Source organism: Loxodonta africana, chromosome 8 (assembly GCF_030014295.1).
Source record: "Loxodonta africana isolate mLoxAfr1 chromosome 8, mLoxAfr1.hap2, whole genome shotgun sequence".
NCBI classification, from domain to species: domain Eukaryota; kingdom Metazoa; phylum Chordata; class Mammalia; order Proboscidea; family Elephantidae; genus Loxodonta; species Loxodonta africana.
In genome coordinates, this window is record NC_087349.1 from 50,313,880 (window position 1) to 50,338,230 (window position 24,351).

General features: G+C 34.9%; 1 protein-coding gene across 4 annotated transcripts in view; it reads right to left on the reverse strand.

Moving 5' to 3' along the window:
- Positions 1-24,351, reverse strand: part of SEMA3C (semaphorin 3C) — a 197,845-nt gene that overhangs the window by 53,464 nt on the left and 120,030 nt on the right. For all 4 annotated transcript variants that reach the window (XM_010587309.3, XM_010587308.3, XM_003407177.4 and 1 more), the window contains exons 5-11: positions 19,944-20,063; positions 14,102-14,192; positions 8,016-8,135; positions 6,437-6,579; positions 4,879-4,993; positions 2,093-2,162; positions 944-1,088 (exon numbers count right to left, since the gene is read on the reverse strand). In XM_010587309.3, the coding sequence (XP_010585611.1) occupies positions 944-1,088; positions 2,093-2,162; positions 4,879-4,993; positions 6,437-6,579; positions 8,016-8,135; positions 14,102-14,192; positions 19,944-20,063 (804 nt within the window). The remainder of the gene's footprint in view (positions 1-943; positions 1,089-2,092; positions 2,163-4,878; positions 4,994-6,436; positions 6,580-8,015; positions 8,136-14,101; positions 14,193-19,943; positions 20,064-24,351) is intronic.

Below are 24,351 nucleotides of genomic sequence, written 5' to 3' on the forward strand. Positions count from 1 at the left end.
CTCCCAACAGAGCAGCTGGTGTATTTGAATCACTGGCCTTTAGGTTAGCACTTCACCACCAGGCCTTCTTAACGTACTTGTTAGTACTACCCATACTGCATGACATAAATATATCTGTATGCCTCAAAAACAGTAATTCTAGTTCAGGGAATTTCTAATCATTTAAGCTGCACATAAATGGTTAAATAGTTCTAATTTGCATATTATTTCATAATTTATAAACATTTTATTTAAATTATAACATTTTTGTTGCAATTATTTGCTCACACATACCAAACATTTTCTTTCTTTGATATATATATATATATAATGCTTAATTTTTAGCTACAAATATCCATTTAAATGTTTCTACATAAAGTATAAGTTATTCTCACATGGTTTTACTTCATTAAGGTAAATGAAATACCTTAATATGGGACATGTAGCAACAGTTTACACTCGGCCGCTAATGTAAAATTTGGTGGTTCAAACCTACCCCCAGGCTCCGTAGAATAAAGGCATGACAATCTGCTTTCGTAAAGATTACAGCCAAGAAAACCCTATGGAGCAATTCTACCCTGTAACACATGGGGTTGCCATGAGTTGGATTTGACTGAACGACAATGGGCTTGGTTTTTTGTTTTTAGCAACAAGCATTCAAATTCTTACACTGCCATCTGAAAATTAACAAGTTCCAGGCTATGATTTCTATCTGAATAAAATTAAGAAAATACCGCTGCCCCCTCTAGAGATTGTGTTAGCACTACCACTTAGAAAAAAAATAGAGCATACTGTAACATATATGACATATTGTTAAAATTCAAAATCTGGGAACCCATGAGCTAAAAAACTATAATAACTATATAGTAAGCTTACTTAACAAATATCAACATGATATTCATTTCTTGTTAAATTATACTTCTTCCAAAAGTAAGATAACAAATAAATTTTCCTGGATACTTACAGTCCCAGGGCGAGGATATGGAATTCTGCCCTGATAGGAAATCAGCTGATGATTGGGCCCTTCTTTGTGGGCAAAAGGTCCATTAAACACAGTTTGTATATCAGATAAATGATACACACACACTGCTGATCCTTTAAAAACTGAGCTGAAAGCAGAAAACAGAATGAGATCTATTCTCTTCATTTTCTATACTGAAATACAATTTTAAAATATAGATGCCAAAGTTTGTGATAAAAAGTTGCTATGATTCATTTTGGAAAAGCTGAATATTATGATACATATGGATAAAGTTGGAAAAACTACCATCATTTTGAAATAAGGCACTGATACATAAGGCACTAAAATTTTTAATTTATCCAATGAGGCAGTAGATAATAATAAATTATAGAAAAGTTCCTTTCAGTGTTTCCAAGAAATAGTTTCTCACTGTTTATCTTAGCCACAACAACAAAACAACTGATGACTGTACTAAATATCCGAATTTGAATTCCAAATCACGATCAGTACAGTCTAAATGTTTAGATTTCCATTTTATAGTTAATTGTCTAATGAAAAGGACCTATTATATTCTATATTGACCAAATCACAGCTGGAATATTTTGCTGAATTCATAGTCAACATTTTCGATGTAAAATTTTTAGACAAGAGTATGCATAGGAAAGGATGAGAATATGGTGAATTGTTCTGAAACATATAATTGGGACTGGGCATCAGAAACCAGAACACATCAAATAGACGAAAGTTTCATACAGAACATGTAAATTGCTTCTGTTTTGTTAGTTTCTAATTAGCCATCATTTTAGATTGCCCCAGAAGAAACAAATATTTTTAATAGAAATATCAATATTTTTATTAGAATGAGTTTTCAAATTATTTCCTTAAAATAAAATATTCTGTACATTTTATTCCTGCATTGTAATTCATAGTTTCCCTTCTTTAAGAAAAACAGCATATAATCACTACAAATACTCTTGTACAAAACTCTTTTGAAAGGTTAGTTCAGCTCAAAAAATCAGGCAAAAGTAAATAAAGGCAAATATATCCCAAATGTTACATAAAATTGAAAGTTGAATAGAAGAATGCATTTGAAATAATTACTAATGTTCAAAAAAGTGTATTAACTCAAAAAATGTAATTGTTTATAATTACCTTGATGTTGTAAAAATGCCATATACTAAAGTAGTCCTTGGATTATCAGTTTCCAGCAGAAACACATCCTCTATAAAAGGGAAAATATCATTATGTTAAGGCTTCCAAATCATAACCTACCCTAAAGAAATGACTTCAGCTATGGAAAGTGTTACTTGAAAAGATATTCCTGCAGCATCATTATAATTTCTCAAGGCACATGGTAAAGCAAATGGAATGAAATATTACACAGACACTAAAGAGATATTTATGAAGCCTTAGTAACCACACGGGAACTACACTAATGAAAAGGTACGATAGTGTGTAATATGTACTACCACCATGGAACCTCGAAACTATATACCATAATACGATAAAAATATTAACATGAGTGTTCCTATATTTTCTAAATATCAATTACTGATAATATATTAATTTTTAATTTAAAAATCTGATTTTTTATTTACCTAGGGTTAAAATTTGGGACATGGAAGTAAACTTTTTCACAGCAACTTTTTCTTTATACATCCACTCCTCACGTATCGACATGGTTAGGTTCCAAAGATCAGGTTGTTATTTAAAAATTGGCATTATGTTAAAACGGAGGATGATCACATCAGATCGCAAAATGGTAGATGACTACATCATTACATAACTGCCAAATCACATCATTATATAACTACCAAACCACTGCGAATCATGGCCCAGCCAGGTTGACATATAACCTTAACCATCACAGCCAGTGTTATTCTTGCCTTGCACCTTGACGTTCTTTACTGCCGGACATACATTGTTAATGTACAAAATAGTTGGATAGTAGATTTTTTACTACTGTTGTAAATGCATATTGTTGGATAACAAGATGGTAAGTGAGGAGTAGGTGTATGAAGACTTTTTAGGACGATGGTAGCTTACGGTCAAAATTGTGAGTGAGACTTTTACTTAATCAATAGTTCCTCTAACAACAATAAGTTTAATGAATATTAAGGCAATGACAAAAGTATGGATAGTAAGGTGTAATAACAAATATTAGAACCTAAAAGTAGATTTTTGCTATAAAACCTAAATTAATAATCAATTTTCAGGATTATAAGAAAGGGTCTGGATGTAGTGACAATTTAGCAGTTTCCAGATGAAAAAAAGAAAGCTGTATTTATTTTTAATTAATAATAAACTTGGGACCTCTTAAGTAATAAATTAATAACCACTAGCCTTTCAATATTGCATTGGGCAAATCTGCTGCAAAAGACTTCGTTAAAGTGTTTAAAAGCAAAGAAGTCACTTTGAGGACTAAGGTGCCCCTGGACCAAGCCACAGCATTTTCAATCACCTTTGCATGTGAAAGCTGGCCAACGAATAAATAAAACTGAAGAACTGACGCCTTTGAATTCTGGTTTTCGTGAAGAATATTGAATATACCACAGACTGCCAGAAGAACAAATAAATCTGTTTTGGAAGAAGTACAGCCAGAACGCTTCTTAGAAGCAAGGTTGGTGAGGCTTCATCTCATGTACTCTGGATGTATTATCAAGAGGGACCGGTCCCTGGAGAAGGACATCATGCTTGGTAAGATAGAGGGGTCAGTGAAAAAGAAGAAGACCCTCAACAAGATGGATTGACACATTGGCTGCAACAATGGGCTCAAACATAACAACGATTGTGAGGATGACACAGGACTGGGCAATGTTTCGTTCTGTTGTAGGTAGGGTCGCTATGAGTTGACTGACTAGATGGCACCTAGCAACAAGCCTTCCAACATGTCAGCAAAGGTTCACAATACCAAACTTTCCCTAAACACCAAGAAAGGCTGAACCATTCTAAGTCACTGTAACATAAACATACTTGTAAATGACTTTGGGAAAATAATGGGTGATTAGGCTAAGTCACAAAATGAGGTTTAGAACTATTTCCTTGAAAAGCTGATACAGAAACTTCTGTTTCCATAATCAACGTAATTACGTCTGAGGAGACCAAATACCTACTTCAGTTTTACAACTTTTAAAACCATTAATTTTTCCACATTGTAATATGTTTTTTATTGCTTATCTCATCAGCTACCTCAAGGCCTGAGAATAATCAGTATTTTACATTTTAATGCATTAAGGCAAAGGAAAAATCATTTCTAAGTGTTAATTATTAAATGTGACACTATGATGTATACCAAATTATTCTTATTAAAAAGAGAACTGTTCCTTTTTGGGAAGGAATCACACTGTTAGGCCTTCGTTGGCCTGGAAAAGGCAAGCCTCCTCATTTCATGTGGAGAATACTTAGTCCCAAGGTCACCAAAGCAGAACTAAGATATGAGCACAAGTTGCATAATTTTTAGTTTGATACTTTTCCATCTAACCTCTATTCTGTCCATTAGGTGCAACAGGAAAATATATAAGTGTATTTTCATACAAACTGATTTCAAATAAGAATATTAGGTCTTCCTCACTACGAGTCAGAATCGACTCAACCGCAATGGGTTTTTTGGGTAATATAGGGGACATACAAATTCATCTACAAAGTCCCAAACATATCATTAGCTATCTATAAACTTTACAAGCATCACACACACACATATTCGTCCATATATCACGACGAATTCAACCAACTACATGTTTCAGCAGTGCGCTCAGCAGCAAAACAGGTAAAAATACTTAATGAAAATTTATGAACAGTATCCAGATCCTTAATTCAAATTGGCACATTATTTATGTTAAAAAATATCTAGTGAAAATGCATCTTCTGATAGTTTATTGAAATATATAAAATTTACAAGCTCTTTTTCAAAACCATTTTTCAATCTCACATCTATATACCTAATTCATCAAAATGTGTTTCTGGGCCATCTTCATCCATGACTGAGCACACCAGCCTCGCTTTCAAGAACGTGGTCCATTTGTTGACAAGGCTACGGAGTCCACCAGTGTCATTCTGAAACCATTTTGTAAACACAGTCAAATTGATTAAATAAATATTTGTGTATTCCACTGTGCCTCTTATTACTTGGACGTTTGCTATAATGCTGAAGCATGAGAATTTTAATCCCCACATCTATACAACAATGTTTAAAGAATATTTAAGATACATAGTATCATTTTACAAAACAGCTGTAGTTATATTCTCTTATAGTATCAGCTGGAAATGTCTCAAATTAATTTCATAAATATATGTCCTAAAGTTTTCTAATTTTAATCATACGTGATAGAAATATTATGGACAATATACAATTTAATTTGCCTTTTGCTGATTATCTACAACATAAGCATAAATTATTGGATACAGGAAATTCTACTGTGGTCAGGAGAGTGGGTTTGTCCTTACACCAAATGGTCCCCAACAGTTCTCTTTCTTTTATTTCACTGTGTTATCAATTAATCCTCAATATTTCTATCTGGGGAAACCCTGGTGGCATAGTGGTTAAGTGCTATGGCTGCTAATCAAAGGGTCGGCAGTTCAAATCCACCAGGCACTCTTTGGAAGCTCTATGGGGCAGTTCTACTCTGTCCTATAGGGTTGCTATGAGTCAGAATCGACTCGACAGCACTGGGTTTTGTTTTGGTTTTATTTCTATCTGGATGCTTTAATATACTTATTTCTCTGGCAGGGCTAAGGAAATTCCATTGTGATCATTCACAAATATTCTCTGGGTCAAATATTTATGATTTTTTAAAGCTGCCTAGAAGTTTTTCCTCCTTTCTCCTGGCTTTGCAGCCCTGTCCCAAATGGTTGAGAAGAAACTGACCTCCACAATTAGTGGAATAAGGCAATATATAATGACAAACTATTATAAACAAAAAATGCTTTAAGAAATGCTTTTGCAGAAATTATGGTAATCATAAATAAAGGACAAGACTCCAGTAAAACTCCAGTATAGTAAAACATGGTGACTTCTTTTGAGCTTCTATTTATAATTACTGTTTGTGCACAGAACATTTTTGTTAGCTAATAATTAAAACTGTATTTTAATAAGGCATTTCTTAGTTTTCATTATTGTTAACAGTTCTTCAATAACTGTATTTTATTAAAGTTTATCTGTATTTTATTAACAAAAACATTTTGTTCCTTTCAGTAATATGTATTTTAGCTCTTCATTTTAATACCAATGCAATGAAAAAGCAAAAATTGTTCAAAACTATGTATTTGCTTAACACCACAACAGAAATATGTCCTTGAATTATTTTTTTAACTTAGAGTACACTAATCTCCTATGTTTGATGCAAATAAACATGTATAGAAAATGTCTTCTCTCAATATTTTATTAATTTATAACAGTAGACAGTAAAAGCAGGAAGAGAAACTATAGGAAAAATAAAACATATGTATATAGCTTGAATTGCTTAGTCTTTCTTCAAATTAGAACAACATAATACTTACAGGACATATCCTAGCAATCATAGAATGAATCTGTTTGGTGCTCCTGCTATTGTCAGTCAGTTTCTCTTTGAAGAAGAAGTACACCTTAGCATCATTTGGATCAGTGCCATCTGGGATGACGTGTGCAGCCACAAACATAGGTTCTGTAAAAAAATATGAAGCCTATATATACTCATGATGAAAGTCCATCTACAGTTCATCCAAGTAGACCACAGGCCACAGGCACATGTCTTTTCCATCTATGATGTAGAGAACAATGCAATGTTCATAGGCAAATATCTAAGGGCAGTAATTGTACACACTGAACCTACCACATTTGGAATGCCAAGCACCACAAAGTATAGCTATAATATAATAGCTTAAACCATTTTTCTCTGTTTTCCATATATTCTGAAAGTGCAGTAATTGTAAAAATTCTTTGTGCATTGATAAGTTTAAAAAAATGGCAAAGCTTTTCTACCAGTGATTTCCCATGGAAGCTGGTGGTCTTTTTATTGGCGGGGGGGGGGGGGGGGGAGTTTGTTATTCAAAGTGTGGTTTTCAATCTAGTGCATATAAACTCAAATTCACTGAAGCAGAATGAAGAGTTGGGAGTCCAAGGTCTGAAAAACACATTTTCTTAAAATACAGCATATGAAATGAAGGTGAAAGTTTTTAGGCAAAAAAATTCAGTCATTTGAAGAAATAGAAGGCTTCCTTATTTCAAGAACAAAACAACTTTTAGAACACTATTTCCAGATGTACGAGAGGAATAATTTCAAGAAATAAATGGACAATCAATGCTTTCTTGTGCTGGCCTATCAGTGAAATAAGATGCTTAAATGTGGTGATTCATGCTTAGCTGGGCAATGTTAAGTGAATTGCCAGATTCAGCGTCAGAAATTTTCCCCAAGGTGAAATGTCAATGAAATGTCAAGAATCTTAGTGGTTTCTTCCTCCTCTTAAACTACAGCACTGATTGGAATCATACAGTAAATTCAAATGAGCGCCTTTCATGCTGTGAATTCCATGTGACCCTAAGAATTGGAAACAGTTGAACACTGATAATTATAAAGTTATCATACCTATGATTGCCATTAAATATTAGTAAAGTTATAGTAAAGTAATATACACTAGTTTTATAATTTATCAAATCCAGACACAAAAAAATAGAGGAGTTTCTGAATATCACCTATTCATTATAGCTAAATGTCAAAAATTTAAGATACTTTTTATATTTGGCATTATTAAAATATTTAAGCAGACTAAGTGTTGCAAAATGCATATTTAATTCTAATGTGTTACAATTAAGCAGCTGTTGGATTTCTTCTCTTTCAAAGTGATGCTTGGGTAGTGGTTAGTGTGATGACTATCACTGGCATTTTATTTACTCATGTATCCTATGAGAATTGTATGATAACAAAATAAAGAGTTGAAATATGAACCAATGGCTATTTAAATTATTTATTTATCTTAAATAGTTTAAATTATGATGTACAGAATTATTATTAATCATGTCACGATCTGGTATTTTTATTTTTTAAACAGTTTTACCTAATTTCAACATGATACTAAAAAAATGCAGACAATGCTGTCTTACCACTTAGCCATTTGGAGTTGTGTTGATCAGTTCTGACCGCATTCCTCTTAGTCAAACTTCGAAAAATAGCAGCATCTGTCCCCATGAAATCTATATACATTCCAGAGAATAGCTCCTCATCTATGAAAAAGTAAAAAATGTCAACACAATCTTCAATGTGTCTTTAAAACTACTGCAGAAATTGAGGAGAGTTTATTTATAGTAGATTAGCACACATATTCTTGAGTCTTTATAATTATTAACTGGTTTCCACAGTCCACCAAAAAAAAATCACATAAATTTTAACCTATTCTCATTATTGCCTGTACTATCATCACTACATTAAAAAAAATCAAATCCCAAAACAATGTTATTCTATATATACAGGAAAATTCCTCTGTCAGCACTTAGTAGTACTAAATATGATGCTTATGTAGTATCAGAAATGGCAGAAATGATATATGTCTAAAAGATAACAAAATAATTTAGTTATCATAATTTTAAACGCATTTAAAGAACACAATAATAATCAGAAAACTTGATTTAACCAACATACTGAGAATTTGGGCTAAGTGCTTTAGCAGCTCTGAGTTTCAGTGTTCTTTTCTGTAAAATATGCGGATTGAATTAGGATTTCGGGAGGTCTCATCACATATTAAAAGATAGATGATTTTACTGAATAGTCTAAACATAATAGTTTATTATTATTATTCACGACATGGAGGGCATATTAAAATTGTCAAAATGATATTACAAATTAAAGGGTTTAATCACTAAAGGTATATGTTTTGATCTTTTGTGTTCGAAGGTTCCTATTAAGATAAACGAAGTGCTACTTTTTCGACTGGAATTAAACCATTAAAAATAGAAGATAGAGACAAGAAAGAAAATATATTTAAAAACTAAGTCAAAGTGTCATTATTAGTGACAGAATCAAATATTCGAATCTCTGTATACTTAACATTTAGCTTATTTGTTAAGATCCACATTAATTTTTATCCTAGTAGGAGCAGTAAGCATTCAATTGCTAAGAAGCAATGTAACTTTTGCGTATAAAACAGTAGTTAACTATCTATTTTAAAAGAATCAATTTTATCAGGTCTGGCCTACTGAAGAGCTATGCAGCTGTGTTCTTTGACTGATGTTCTAGGATTACACCCCTGGCTACTTTCAGACTGTGGTCATCTTGCCGGGACTGGGACATTTTGAAGTACTCCAGGCTCACTGTTTAGTAATAAGCAGTTCCAGTTGGCCCAGGATAGGATGGAGAATGGAATGTTTCTAATTATGTGCCCACTAGGACATGAACTGAACCCCCATTAGTTAACAAACAGGTATGACCACCATTGTGTCGCCCAGCTCTCTTTTCTACTAGGCATACTTAGGAAAAGATTATAAGGAGATAACAAAACTATACAAGAAAGCATTTTTGAGCAGTTTAACTTCCTTGAAATTTGTGAACATTCGTGAAGCATAAACACACGTGTAGTCTAGCTGTTATATTGATATCACTTTGTAACTAATTATTTCACATTTTTGTTATAGTCTATCACCCATAAAACAGTGGGTTATAAGTGCCTGATGTTTAATAGATTGATTAGCATAGCTATAAGAATTTTCATATCTGTTTCCAAGAAGAAAAAAACACTCAGGGGTTAGTGTATTGCAGAAAGGGCCAATTCTAATCCTATTGCATACCACTTTATTAGTTATGTCTTAAACATTACAAAAGCCTACATGTCTAATTAGCTTCATTTCCAGTCATAAATTCTCAATAAATTGAATGACAAGTTTTGACATTCCTGCTTTATTCTGAATTAAATATTTAATTAATTTAATTTGAGAAAGAATTATGCTTGAGAGGAGGGCTTTGCAGAGCTTTATGCAAAGATAAATGGATGCCTTTTAACTTTAATTCAAAAATATTTTGCTTTCCAATTTTACTTCCACTGACCAGAAGAACCTTACGTGGTTTTTGATAAATTCTTTAAGAGACATCATCATCCAATCTTTTTTTTTGTACTGTAACAATGACTAAAAATAGTAAAAGAACAGTACACTTGCACAACAAGTTAGATGCCACAGCTATATTGCGAAATTTAGAATTCCTCTAGGTCTCAGTATTTCTTGGAACTTGCACGGATAGTATTCTATCCAATCTGTGTTACTTAGTCCATTACAAAGAAGGAACAGAAATGATAAGGCCATACTTGGTAAAAGTAAGATGACTACACAGTCTACCGTGCTGAACTACAATGACATCATTGGAGATAATTTTAGAGGAACAATCAATAGGACAAATAAAATGATAAAAACAAATTTATAGAGGTTCCTACCCTCTTTACTTTCAGTTTTTAAAGTAAGCAAGTTATTTAATCACTTCCTATGATAGTACAGATTATAACGTTAATCAAAACCGTAAAAGACAGTACAGGAACATGAGCATAGGAATTGAAGTCTCAGGTCCTCCAAAAATCAGGAGGGCCAACACCTAACTCTCGATTTGTACACAAATTCAGTTCTCTAAGGGCAAAACTATTAAAGGGCATTCACAATTTAAAAAGAAAATTTAAAATGCCTTTCTCTAGTCTTTTTTTATTTTTAACAATATTCAATTAGATAAAGCTCCAATATTACCGTGCCAATTAATTAATCTTTAAAGTTTATTTTTTAATATTTAACTTGAACAAAGTGAAAACTCTTTTTGTATAAACTTAGCTATTTTGATACATATCATACAGTTTCTATAACCCATTAAACCCAATGCTCTGTCAAGTCAATTCCAATTCACAGCAACCTTAAGGGACAGAGTAGAACTACCGCACAGGGTTTCCAAGGAGCTGCTGGTGGATTCGAACTACCAGCCTTTTGGTTAGCAGCCAAGCTCTTTATCACTGGGCAAAGTGAATAAAAAGTCCTTCCAAATAAAGAAAAGACTTTCCAACATACTGTTTCTGTTAAATAATATTTGGAAAATTATCTGAACAGACAGTATCAGACATAGCTGGATATGCTGTAGTATCAAAGCTTTCTAACCTTTTGTCCAAATGATACACATTTTTGCTCTGTCCTGCCCAGTTTCAATGACCATATATTTACCATATTCACTGAATATCTTCAAACTTCACAGCGCTGTTGTTGTTGTTGCTAGGTGCCAGCCATTTGGCTCCGACTTACAGCGACCCCATGCACAACAGAACAAAACACAGCCTGATCCTGTGTCATCCTTACAATCATTGCTATGTTTGAGTCCATTTTTGTAGCCACTGTGTCAATCCATCACATGGAAGGTCTTCCTCTTTTTCACTGACCCTCTACTTTACCAAGCATGATATACTTCTCCAGGAACTGGTCACTCCTGATAAAATGTCCAAAGTAAAGGAGTTGAAGTCTCACTATCCTCACTTCTAAGGTGCGCTCTGGCTGTACATCTTTCAACACATATTTGTTCATTCTTCTGGCAGTCCATGGTATATTCAAGATCCTTTGCCAACACCCTAATTCAAAGGCATCAATTCTTCTTCGGTCTTCCTCATGCATTGTGGAGCTTTTGTACACATATGAGGTGACTGAAAATATCATGGCTTGGGTCAAATGCGCTACAGTCCTCAAGGAGACAGCTTTGCTTTTTAACGCTTGAAATAGGTCTTTTGCAGCAGATTTCCCCAGTACAATAAATTGTTTGATTTCCTTACTGCTGCTTCCATGAGCATTGATTGTAGATCCAAGTAAAATGAAATTCTTGACAATTTCAATCTTTTCTCCATTTATCATAATGTTGTTTATTGGTCCATTTGTGAGTATTTTTGTTTTCTTTAACTTAAAGTGTAATCGGGGTAGATTATCCAATAGGGAAGAAAACGATGGGTGTATTTGTGCTTACTTACTAATCTGTAGTGAACAATTTCACATCAAAGATGTAGTAAAACCCACGTGAAATTGTTCACTACAGATTAGTAAGTAAGCACAAGTAAACCCATGCTTACCCTGCTTACTGGGTCATCCACCCTTGTCAGGGATTGTAAATTTGAAAACAGGCTTTGATTCTGTAGGAAGGTGCTGTGGCGTTGGGAGAGACAACTGCCAACCATACCTAGAAGCAGAATCTGTGATGTGGAAAAATTTGGAATTGTTCACTACAGATAATCTGCTAAACAAGGTAAACACCGTGTTTACCTTATTTCCTGGATAATCTGCCCCTCGGTGTAATCCACACTGATGGTTGTAGTCTTTGATCTTCATCAGTAAGTGCTTCAAGTTCTTTTAGCTTTCAGCAAGCAAGGTTGTGTCATCTGCATATCAGAGGTTGTTAATGAGTCCAGCTACTCGGATTATTTGCTCAGCATACAAATTGAATAAGTATGGTGAAAGCACACAATCCCGAAACACATCTTTCCTGATTTTAAACCACACAGTATCCCCTTATTTTATTCAAATAACTGCTTCTTGGTCTGTGTACAGGCTAGTTCCATGAGCACAATTTAGTGTTTGGGAATTTCCATTGTTGCCAATGTTATCCATTACTTGTTATGATCCACACAGTTGAATGCCTTTTCATAGTCAATAAAACACAAGTAAACATCTTTCTGGTATTTTCTGCTTTCAGCCAAGATCCATCCGACATCAGCAATGCTATCTTTCATTCCGCATCCTCTTCTGAATCTGGCTTGAATTTCTGGCAGTTCCCTGTTGATGTACTGCTGCAACTGCTTTTGAATGAGCTTCAGCAAAATTTTACTTGTGTGTCATATTAATGACATTGTTAGACACTTTCCACATTCTGTTGGGTCATCTTGCTTTGGAATGTGAATATGAATCTCTTCCAGTTGATTGGCCAGGCAGCTGTCTTCCATATCTCTGGGCATAAACGAGTGAGCACCTCCAGCGATGCATCCATTTGTTGAAACATCTCAATTGGTATTCTGTCAGTTTCTGGAGCCTTGTTTTTTTGTCAATGCCTTCAGTGCAGCTTGGACTTCTTCCTTCAGTGCCATTAGTTCTTGATCATATGCTACCTCCTAAGATGGTTAAGTATTTACCAGTTCTTTTTGGTACGGTGACTCTGTATTCCTTTCATCTTCTTTTGATGCTTCCTGCATCACTCAATTGTTTGCCCATAGAAACCTTCAATATTGCAGTTTGAGGCTGATTTTTTTCTTTAGTTCTTTCAGTTTGAGAAATGCTGAATGTGTTCTCTTTTTTTGGTTTTCTAACTCCAAGTGTGTGCACATTTCATTATGATACTTTACTTCGTCTTCTCGGCATACCTGTTGATTTATTTTCCAGATGTGAGGAAGATGGGTTTACTTTAAATGCTTTACAAGAGGATTTTGAACAAAATAATTAATTTTTCACCTTTTCTATTGGCAAAGAATGAAACTCTACTACTGGCATATAGAAGGTGAAGAGGAAAAGCATCTTCAATACATTCAACATCCTGAAATCCAAAATTCACTGTGACAGTCAATTCATGTTAACCCAGACATTTTCTAAGTGTCTTAATTAAACAGAAGAGAATGTTTTTGATGTGAACCATTAAAACGTATCTGATGCTTGAGGTTTAAAAACATATTGATTTGTTCATGTATGTATCAGCAAGCAATTGGGCCTGCCACTTAAATGACATTTTATGGAAAATGAGACGAAAAGGTGGTTTTAACCCCACCTCCTTTTTAGTGTAGCAACTTCTAGGCAATTCACAGAGAATGTACTTGGTTAATAGATGCACTTTGTTCTCCTTTCATTCAGAAGAAATACCACTTAATAATTTGTAAAAGATTACTAAAACATGAGGAAAATTTGGTATAGTTTATGGTAGGAAAAAATTAAGAAATGCACTGAAAAAACTTTATTATATATACATACACACTTTTTGTCAATGGCTAACTTGCTCTAGGAATGACAGCACTGTCATATTAGATGAGAAATTACATGCTTTTTATTTAATCAGAAATGTTCTTAGAGAGGATACATGAAACCATTTCTCAGCTCACACCTCCTTTCTATTATTTTATTCATATATTAGTACTTATGCAGCTATCCAAGATGTTGTACTGTGTCATGAATTTTCTTTTTGCCCACCACCACCTCTTTTATTTTGCACTTACTGATCATAACAGACACTGTGTTCACGTTGGGGTTGAAAGAGCAACGTCCTTTTCCAGATTCGCACTTGGAGTCAATCGTAAAAACTTGGTCCTTTATTGGAGATAAAATTGAAAATGTAGTAACAGTAAGTAACTTAATACTTAGTTAAACAATTGTTATTTAGTAAAACAAATCATCTTCAAAAATAATATGTCTTCTACTTGGATGTTTATGACTTCCAAATTGCTGTATTAAGATGTATGTGGCATATCACAAGAATCCATCTGTACACTTAGAAGCAAAACTCAGGACTGGTTTTTATTCCATTACAATCCCCACAGGGCTACCCAACACAAAGTTCTCACATCAACAGCAGGAAAAATCACTTGAAAGTTAAGAATCACTAGAAACCTGAACACAATGTACTGAACATTGCAAAAGAAGAAAACTGTCCACAGAAGAAATGATAATATTTCCAAAACACTTAAGACTTATTTTAAGTGAGATTTTATGCTACCACTTCATTTTGTTACATAAAGCATTTTACAAAGTAATAATTTAGATAAAATTGTGTCATTTACTCTTTCATTCATTTATTCAACAAAAATTTCTTGAGATCTTTTTATTATGTGTATGATGGTGAAAGCACAGCAGTTAAAGCACCAGGCTGCTAACCGAAAGGCTGGCAGTTGGAACTTACCAGCTGCTCCGTAGGAGAAGGATGAGGCAGTCTACTTCCATAAAAATTTACAGCCTTGGAAGCCCTGTGGGGCAGTTCTACTCTCTCCTATAGGGTCCCTATGAGTCAGAATCAGCTCAACGTCAGCAGGTTTGGGTTTTCTTTTTTTTTTTTAAAGTTTATTATGGGCCAGGCATAACGATGCATTGCGTTGGGCAAATCTGCTGCAAAAGATTTAAAGTGTTGAAAAACAAAGATGTCACCTTGAAGACTAAGGTGCACCTGACCCAGGCCATGGTATTATCAATTGAATCATATGCATGCAAAAAGTGGACGTGAATAAGGAAGACTAAAGAAGAATCGACATCCTTGAGTTGTAGTATTGGTGAAGAATACTGAATACACCATGGACTGCCAAAAGAACAGACAAATCTGTCTTGGAAGAAGTAAAACCAGAATGCTACTTAGAAGCAAGGATGGCGAGACTACATCTCACATGCTTTAGACATGTTGTATGGAAGGATCAGTCACTGGAGAAGGACATCAAGCTTGGTAAAGCTCAGGGTCAGTGAAAAAGAGGATGATCTTAAACAAGATAGACTGACAGAGTGGCTGAAACAATGGGCTCAAGTGATTTTGAGAATGGTGCTGGCACCACTTCGTTCTGTCATACTTAGGGTCGCTATGAGTCAGAACCAACTTGACGGCACCTAACAACAATAACATGGGCCAGGCACTCACTAGACACTGAGGATAAAGCAAACAAAACAGACAAAAGTGTTTGTCTTCAAGTAATTTATAATCCAATGGGGAAGACTGAAAATAAAGAGAATAAATAAATATAATGTGGAGTGTATTGTAAGTCTCTGGGTAGCTCACGTGATTATTGATAGGCTGCTAATCTAGAGGTTTGCAGTTCAAACCCATCTAGTGACTCCATGAAAAAAAAGCCTTGGTGAACCACTTCCATAAAAATTACAGCCAAGAAAACCTTATGGAGCAGTTCTACTTTAGAATATATGGGGTCATCATGAGTCGGTATTGACTCCATGGCAATAGGTTGGGTTTGGTATGTGGAGTGTATTAGATCATGCTCAGTGCTAAAGACAAAAACTAAAGCAGGAAAGGGAATTGGGCAGATCAGGGATTGGGGGCCATGAGTTCAATTTGGTAGATGGTGGTCAGGGTAGTCCTCTGAAAGGGGGCAATTAGTCGGTATAAATATTTATATTTTTCTAATATAAAGTTACTACATGTTCCTACTAAAATTCAAAGAGAAAAATAACTGGATAAAATGATTAAAAAAAAAACCATTAAGTCTTACTCATAATGACCCTACAGGACAGAGTAGAGCTGCCCAATAGGGCTTCCAAGGCTGTAATCTTTACAGAAGCAGACTGCCACATATTTCTCCCATGGAGCAGCTGGTGAATTCAAACCACTGACCTTTCCATTAGCAACTGAGTGTTTAACCACTGTGCCACCAGGGCTCCTTGATCAGATGATACAAACCCACTACCATCGAGTCAATGTTGACTCACAGGGACCCTATTGGACAAAGTAGAACTGTCTCATAAGGTTTCCAAGGAGCAGCTGGTGGATTCGAACTGCCAACCTTTTGATCAGCGGCCGAGTTCTTAACCACTATGCCACCAGGGCTCCTGATCAGTTGATAAAAAGAAATCCAAACCAAACCCGTTGCTATTGAGTTGATTTCAGCTCATAGAGGAACTTAATTATCAAGCTAAGGCTTTTGACAATTATCTTGAAAGAAATGTGTACCCCTTAATACTTTGGCATGGAAACGAAAAGATCAAAACTTGATTTGAGAAGACTGGACTTTATCTTGTGCTTTAGGTAGTTTGGGAAAGGCCTACTAGTTTTGACATGATTTTATTTCTACTTCTATCTGTATTGAAAAAATAAATATTCATGGATTGGATCAATAAAATAAAGATAAAAGACCAGAAAGAGAAGTAGGTTATGGAAAATTAGGAAAGAAGGCATAGTAAGATGTCCCATGATCATAGACACCAATAAAGGTATCAAAAAATACAGAGTATTTCCAACAGAGGTTAAGGTTATAGACTGGCCTAGGAGAAGAGACATTGATTGAGGAAGTCAATTTAGTCTTGAAAGAATCTTGGTCATTAATCAGTTTTCGTTAATGGGTGGGAGTAAAAGTCTAGAAAGGTTTAACAGAGACATGGGGAACAAAACATAAAAGCAGAGAATATAGTCTACTAGTCTGAGACATTTTGTAGTAAAGTAAAAGAGAGAAAATGGAGAATTGAAAAAACTGATAGTGATTTTAAGGAAAGAAAATGTATTTTTAAGGGTTAGGGACTTAAACGAAATTCAACTATTGGAACAAATGTTATGGAGGTATTTGATAAAATCAAACGCAAATGAGATGCGTCCAAGAATTTGCAGCAAACTTCACATCTATTGTTTATTAGTTTGATGTCATGATTTTTTTGCTGTTGTTCCTTTACTTTTTTCCAGGGACAGAAGACAGGTAATAGAGATTGTAGGTAGAAGAGACGTATGGTTAGGAATTGATGTGCCAAGGGATTCTTCGCTCTTTTGGATGATCACTATCGAAATGCTATAGGAAGGGTTTGAATTAGTCTCACAAAATAACACAAAGGTCATAGGGTCTAATGCAAGCGTGTGATGCTTCAAAAGTGAAAGAGGACCATAAACTATGCTCTAAGATCCAATGAACTCCAATGAAGATAGGCAGATGAAGGGTGTTGGATTGTTTCTCAGATAAAATTGAATAACTAATGAGTGAGCTAAGTTAACCTGGTTCATTTTTGAATCGGCTTCAAATAGACAAAAATGTTATATAGTGTTAGCAATGAAGAATAATAATTCTCTCAAAATCCAATTTCTTGCCTCATAATGTGGTCATTTTATGCCAGGGGATCTTTTACCCGAAACTAAAGGAAAATAAACACATACATAAACATTAAACCAAAAAACCAAACCCATTGCCCTCGAGTCGATTCTGACTCATAGCAACCCTACAGGGCACAGTAGAACTGCCCCATATGGTTTCCAAGGCTATAAACCTGTAAAGAAGCAGACTGCCACGTATTTCTCCCTCAGAGTGGCTGCTGGGTTCGAACCGCTGAACTTTAGGTTAGCAGCCAATTGCTTAACCACTGCGCCACCAGGGTTCCTCAGCTAAACATTAGATGTTGATAATACTGTACAGGTCTATTTTTACATATTGTTTTATTCACTACAGATATAAAAGTAATCTTACGGTGAAACCTTTTGACTATATATAAAATACATAGTTTAAAAAATCATAACCCTTTTTATTTCAAAATTGGCTCTTAAGATGTTCACATATTATTTAAATAGACTATACAAATTAGTGGAAATGCTTCCCTTTTGAAACATAGCTTGTGAAATGAGACTAAAGTAGCTTATATTTACTGAAGTGATTAAAAGAAGTATTCCGTGCTGGCGCGCCAAAGGAAATTATTTTTTGAGCAGACTTTCCAAGTAAACCTTGAAGTACAGTGCAGGCAATTTGTATGTGGGAAAATGATTTTATTTGAAACCTGCACTTAGAAAACTGCTCTGCTATTGTTTACCTGCATGGTGACTACACAGCCTTCAGTGGCGTGTCCAACAGACTGCAAATGTCTGAGGCAGCCGTTTATTTAATCAATTGATCACAGGCATGTGGTTCTAATGACAAGCTCAATACAGTGAACTGTTTTCTTCCAAGCAGCATAGCTGAACTTTTCCTTTAAGAGTTTTAATATTTTATATCATCTTGAACCACATTTGGAAATGACTCCATTTGGGGTTAAATTGTTATCACTCAGTTTTTTTTTTTACATAACTTTTAATTCACTGAAAGTTATACATGTGCAAATTATATGTCTGAAAAAAAAAGAAATTTAATCATAAAAGAATATAGAAAGAATCATTGTTCAATTACATCAGTTCTAAAGTAGATTAATTCTTGTTAAAAGGTAAGTAAACTTTATAGGGCGTATCAGTAGCTGTATTTAATCCTTTCCACAGTTCTGCTCTTTAAAATTGAATTAGGACATTCTTTAACAATTGGACTTTCTAGAATTTAGTTGCATAATGAAACCAAATTAAGATAATTCAAAAGAATTCAGTTGAAAAATAACTGTATTAAGTAAAACAACATGTTTGTCTGAAAGAGTGTGGGAAAACTTTCTTGGTCTATTCAGTTTCCTTTGTCAACAGGTATGGACTGGGAAAAATACAACTTAAATATCACAGGTGAAGTTCAACCACCCTTATATTTGGTTACACAAGAGCTATGTATTTGACTAAAAAAACCAAGCCCACTGTAATAGAATGGAACTGCCCCATAGGGTTTCCAAGGCTGTAATCCGTATTTTTTAATCTGTATGGAAGCAGACTGCCATATTTTTCTCAGAGCAGCTGGTGGGTTCAACCCCCCACCTTTTGGTTAGCAGCTGAGCGCTTATGACTGCACCACTAAGGCTCATTTTATATGTGACTAAAAAAAAAAAAAAAGAAAAAAAAAAATTTTTTTTTTTTTTTTAGTCACATATAAAATGAGCCTTAGTGGTGCAGTCATAAGCGCTCAGCTGCTTCTAGCAAATGCTTTGATTCAGAGCTCCCCATGTCATTTTAACCAATGTAAGAACAAAGCTAGCATGACCTGGTATAGGTTGGTCTAAAACAGAAGGATGATTAATTAATTACACCAAATTTCTTCTCACAGAGGAACTTAGCATCCTCCTTCATACACATCTTAGAGTTGTGTAGCTCATAAAGTCTTATCGAATTTGAGAAATAAGTAAGAAATTAATTAAAATAGATTTGAGAAAGTATATTTATACAAAAATATTTGTGTGTTTTGAAGCAAATATCAATGCTTTCTGCTCGATGTAATTATGAAATTGTGACATTTTTCTTTCCTATATTTTTTATAGCTTTTCCATTCAGAAATCTCTCTCTCTCTCTCTTTTTTTTTTTTTTTTAATTGGAGACAAACAGCTATACCTCTAGTAACTTAACAGACAGGAACCAAATGTAACACAATTGTGCTTAAAGGACTTGAAAATATTTTTATGGGTAATGGTTATATTTTTAAGTATTTAAAATAGAGTTTCAAAAGATCTTTGACATTAATACCAAAACTAAAAATCACTTACCTCTGATCTCCTCCCTCTGTTCAAATACGTACAGACCGGACTGAAAGCACCACTTCCGCAAACATACAAATGAGTGCGGTTGAAAGCCTGAATCACGCGGACAAAGTTCCCACAGCCATGCTGAGAGAGTAGAAGAACAATTGGTTAATAACTCAATGACTTGTATTGCTATTTCTACTTGTTAAAACTTAAGATTTTGGGTGATAGGCAACAATAAAGTAACACAATATCCTAATATACAATCCTGTATCTTTGAGAAATTAAGGGTATACCTCATGAAGTTAGAGAATACACATCCAACTTATGGAAATACCAAAGCAAAGATTAAAATTTGGTGCTACTTAAAAAAAAGAATGGCATCAGCAGTAGTCACAAGAATCTTACAGAAACAGTCACTCAACAAATGTTTGTATCCACTATATGCCAGGCGATTGTCTAGCCCCTGAGGTATCCTTGGTGAATAAAACAGGCAACAATCTCTACTCTTGTGGAACTTGATTGAGCAGTTTTCATGCATACCCTTGTTTTGCTATTTCTACTTAAATCTAGTAATTCTAATATTACATTTGAACATGCTCTCATTGTAATATAAATATTATCCAGCAATGCTTTGCTATACATTTTCTTTTCTTATATAACTTTTTTTTTTTCCTAAATAAGTAACCAAGCTGGAACTTGAACCATGGCTATGCCATCATCTAGCTTTTCTGTAGGAAGGAGCTGGTAAGCAATGAGACAGATTCCCACACTACCTGTTGCATGGTGCCCACAAGAAAATAAAAGGAACAACAAATCAGTTGAGTTAATTATTAGAAATCATTATCTAGCTTCTTTCCAGGTCCATTGAGCCTGCCTTAATTCTGTCCATATTATTTCTGACCTGGATCATTGTAATTGTGTCAGTTTCAAACAGCAAATATTTACTGAGCTCACATTCTATGCAAGGCACCGTGCATGGTGTTAGAAACACTGGCATGAATAGGTTCAATTGCTGCTTTCAAAAAAGGGAGGACATGATATATCAGGCTGTAGTAGGTGCTATATTAGAGCTGTATTTAAAAAGAAGTGGTATAGAAAGAAAGGAAAGATATTAAGTAATGCTGAACTGTGCATGAAGGTTTGAAAGAAGGTGTCATTTGAACTCAGTCTTGCAGAATAAGCTAGAGATTTTGACAGGCAAGAGGCAAAGGAAAGAATTTACAACAGAAGCCAGCATGAGCAAACACAACAGAGGCATGAGAATGCAGGGAGCACTTGTGGAATAATGCCTGCCATGGATAGAGGATTGCTGTGAGATGATACCAGAGAGGCATCTAGAGTTGGTCTGTCATCATGCTGTACTCTGCAGATGGACAGTAGAGAGAAGATTAGAGCATACAGATCTCAGAGCCAAATGACCTGGGTTCAAAACCTGGATCCACCTTTTATTAGTTGTCTGATCTTGAGACAGTTCCAACTCCGTGAAACGGACAGGGCATTTTTTCTACACAGAATTTAGCACAGGTCCCGACTATAGTTGATGTCTATAAATGTTTGAGGGAACAAAAGGAAACCCTCGTGGCGCAGCGGTTAAGTGATACGGCTGCTAACCAAAGGGTTAGCAGTTCAAATCCTCCAGGCGCTCCTTGGAAACTCTATGGGGCAGTTCTACTCTGTCCTATAGGGTCGCTATGAGTCGGAATCGACTTGATGGCATTGGGTTTGGTTTGGTTTAGTGGTAGAAACTCCAGTATAAAGAAATACTCTTTCAAAAGTATTTTCTGGTACAATGCTAAGTAAAAAATCAGGCTGCAAATAGTATGTAGAATATAATAACATTTTATTTTATATATATGTTGTGTGCTGTCGAGTCAATTCTGACTCATACATATCTATATAATAAAAGGCTGGAAAGATATATCCTAAATTAAGAGTGATTATCTTTGGGTAGTACAATTATTTTATTTACTTAATAGTTACAAAGCATTTACTCTGTGCTATGTACTGTTCAGGAAACTCTAGTGGCGTAGTGGTTAAGAGCTAGATCTTAGAAGTGATTTGCATAACGTAAACCTCTATACAAAGATAAAGAAGCCCTGGTGGCAGGACAGAGTCCTGGTGGCACCGTGGTTAAGAGTTCGGCTGCTAGCCAAAACGTTGGCAGTTCAAATCCACCAGGCACTCCTTGGAAACCCCATGGGGCAGTTCTACTCTGTCCTTAGGGTCACTATGAGTTGGAATCGACTGGACAGAAATGGGCTTGTTTTTTTTTTTTGTTTTTGGTAGGTACTGTTTGAAGCACTCTGCAAATATTAACTCATTAGCCCTCTTAACAACATAATAAGGTAGGTCCTATGAGTATGCCCATTTCACCAATAAGAAAACTGAGGCACAAAGAGTCCTCAGGGTCACAAAGCTAATAAATACTTGTTTTCTGTTGCTTTATAGATGCCTTTCTAGGCTTTGTAAAATTTCTGCATTGAATATGTATTAGTTTTATAATTTATAAACAGACTGAAAAAATACTTGGAGCACAAGCAAATAAAGCTTCAAAATCTTTGACACTTCAAGGTCCACACCATGCAATGGAAAAAAAATACCCACCAGCCGCTCCATGGAAGACGGGGCAGTCTGCTTCGATAGATTTACAGCCTTGGAAACCCTGTGGGGCAGTTTTCCTCTGTCCTAAACCCTGGTGGCGTAGTGGTTAAGTGCTATGGCGGTTAACCAAGAGGTTGGCAGTTCAAATCTGCCAGGCGCTCCTTGGGAACTCTATGGGGCAGTTCTACTCTGTCCTATGCTGTCGCTATGAGTCGGAATGGACATGACAGCAGTGGATTTTTGGGCAGGGTAGGTATGAGTCAGAATGGACTCTACGGCAATGGGGTTGGTTTGGTTTGTTGGTTTCACTTAGTATATTCCTTTTTTTTTTTGTCTTAGTCTATATCTCTTTTGTCTGGGAGTAAATCAAAGTATTTTGATAAAGTTAATATAATTAACTAAAGAAAATATAATTTCCGGTAGTTTAAGATTATCTGGCTACAGGAATAATAAAACTGATATTCTACAATTAATTAATGAATTTTGACACAATGTGTTTGTTTTATATATATGTGTGTGTGTGTATGTATATTATATATATATATATATATTCCCGCTTAATTTTTCAATGATCATTTACGGTGTTTAAGGAGCCTTTTTTTGGGTGGTGCAGTGGTTAAATTGCTTGGCTGCTAACTAAAAGATCAGCACTTTGAACCCACCATCCCCTCCATGGGAGACAGATGTGGCAGTCTGCTTCCCTAAGGATTTATAACCTTGGAAACCCTATGAGGCAGTTTTACTCTGTCCTATATAGGGTCGCTCTGAGTCAGAATCAACTCCACAGCAATGGGTTTAGTCTGGTTTGTTGGTTTTACTTAGTGTATTCATTAACCTCTACCTACTTGGATATATGTTTGCCAGCATGTGCTATTGTTTAAGCTCAATTTATTTAGAGTATGAATAAAATATTAACATTTAGAAATAAATGAAGCATGTAGGAATGTGAAGCCATAGGGGCAGGGAGGGAATCGGAGGTGGGTTATATATCTTTATTTGAGGCAGAAAATTAGTTATATTCCTACCATGATAATGAATTTTCTTTACCAGCCTTAGTTTATCATAGTATTATGGTATGTTATTATCTGGGATCAAATTTCAAATTCTACTGAATTATGTTCTCAATTAAATGTTTTCCCTTTCAATAATTCTAATTAAAACCTCATTTAAAAAATCTATAAAATTGAGATGTTTAATTCTATGTTTTTTCTTCAATTATTATACCAGTATACATTTTATTGGTTACTGCTTTATGTTTTACTTAGTGAAGATTATTAATATAATATTTGAAAGAAGAATTTTTTAAAAAATTTATACAAAATATACTGCTAATACCTTTGCGTAATGATTTTATTAATCTAAAATATTAATAAACTCATCATCCACACTGTCCTACCCCCAGGCTGTGACACGCACTTGGAGCAGATACCCATACTTTCTTCCTTCCAACTCCATTTATTTAGATCTGGTTTATTCAATCAAGAAATTTTATTACGCACCTACTATTGCAATGTACAGAACTGTGCATGAGGACAGTGACACCACACAGAGTTTACAGTCAATGAAGGGAGATGTACAATTAACAAAGCAATGAAATTCTCCGAAATAAGCACTAGAGCATTTCAGGTGCACAAAGAGGAAGGGGCATTAGCCAATTCCCAGGTGGGGAGAGCAGGTTCTCCAGAGAAGTGGCACCTGCACTGGGACTTGAAAGGATAAGTAGACATTTCCCAGGCTAAAAAAGTAGGAAGATAATTGAAAGAGAAGAGAACTCTATGTAGCACGTGCCAAAGGTTGAAAAAGGGAAAATGTATACAACTTATCTGGA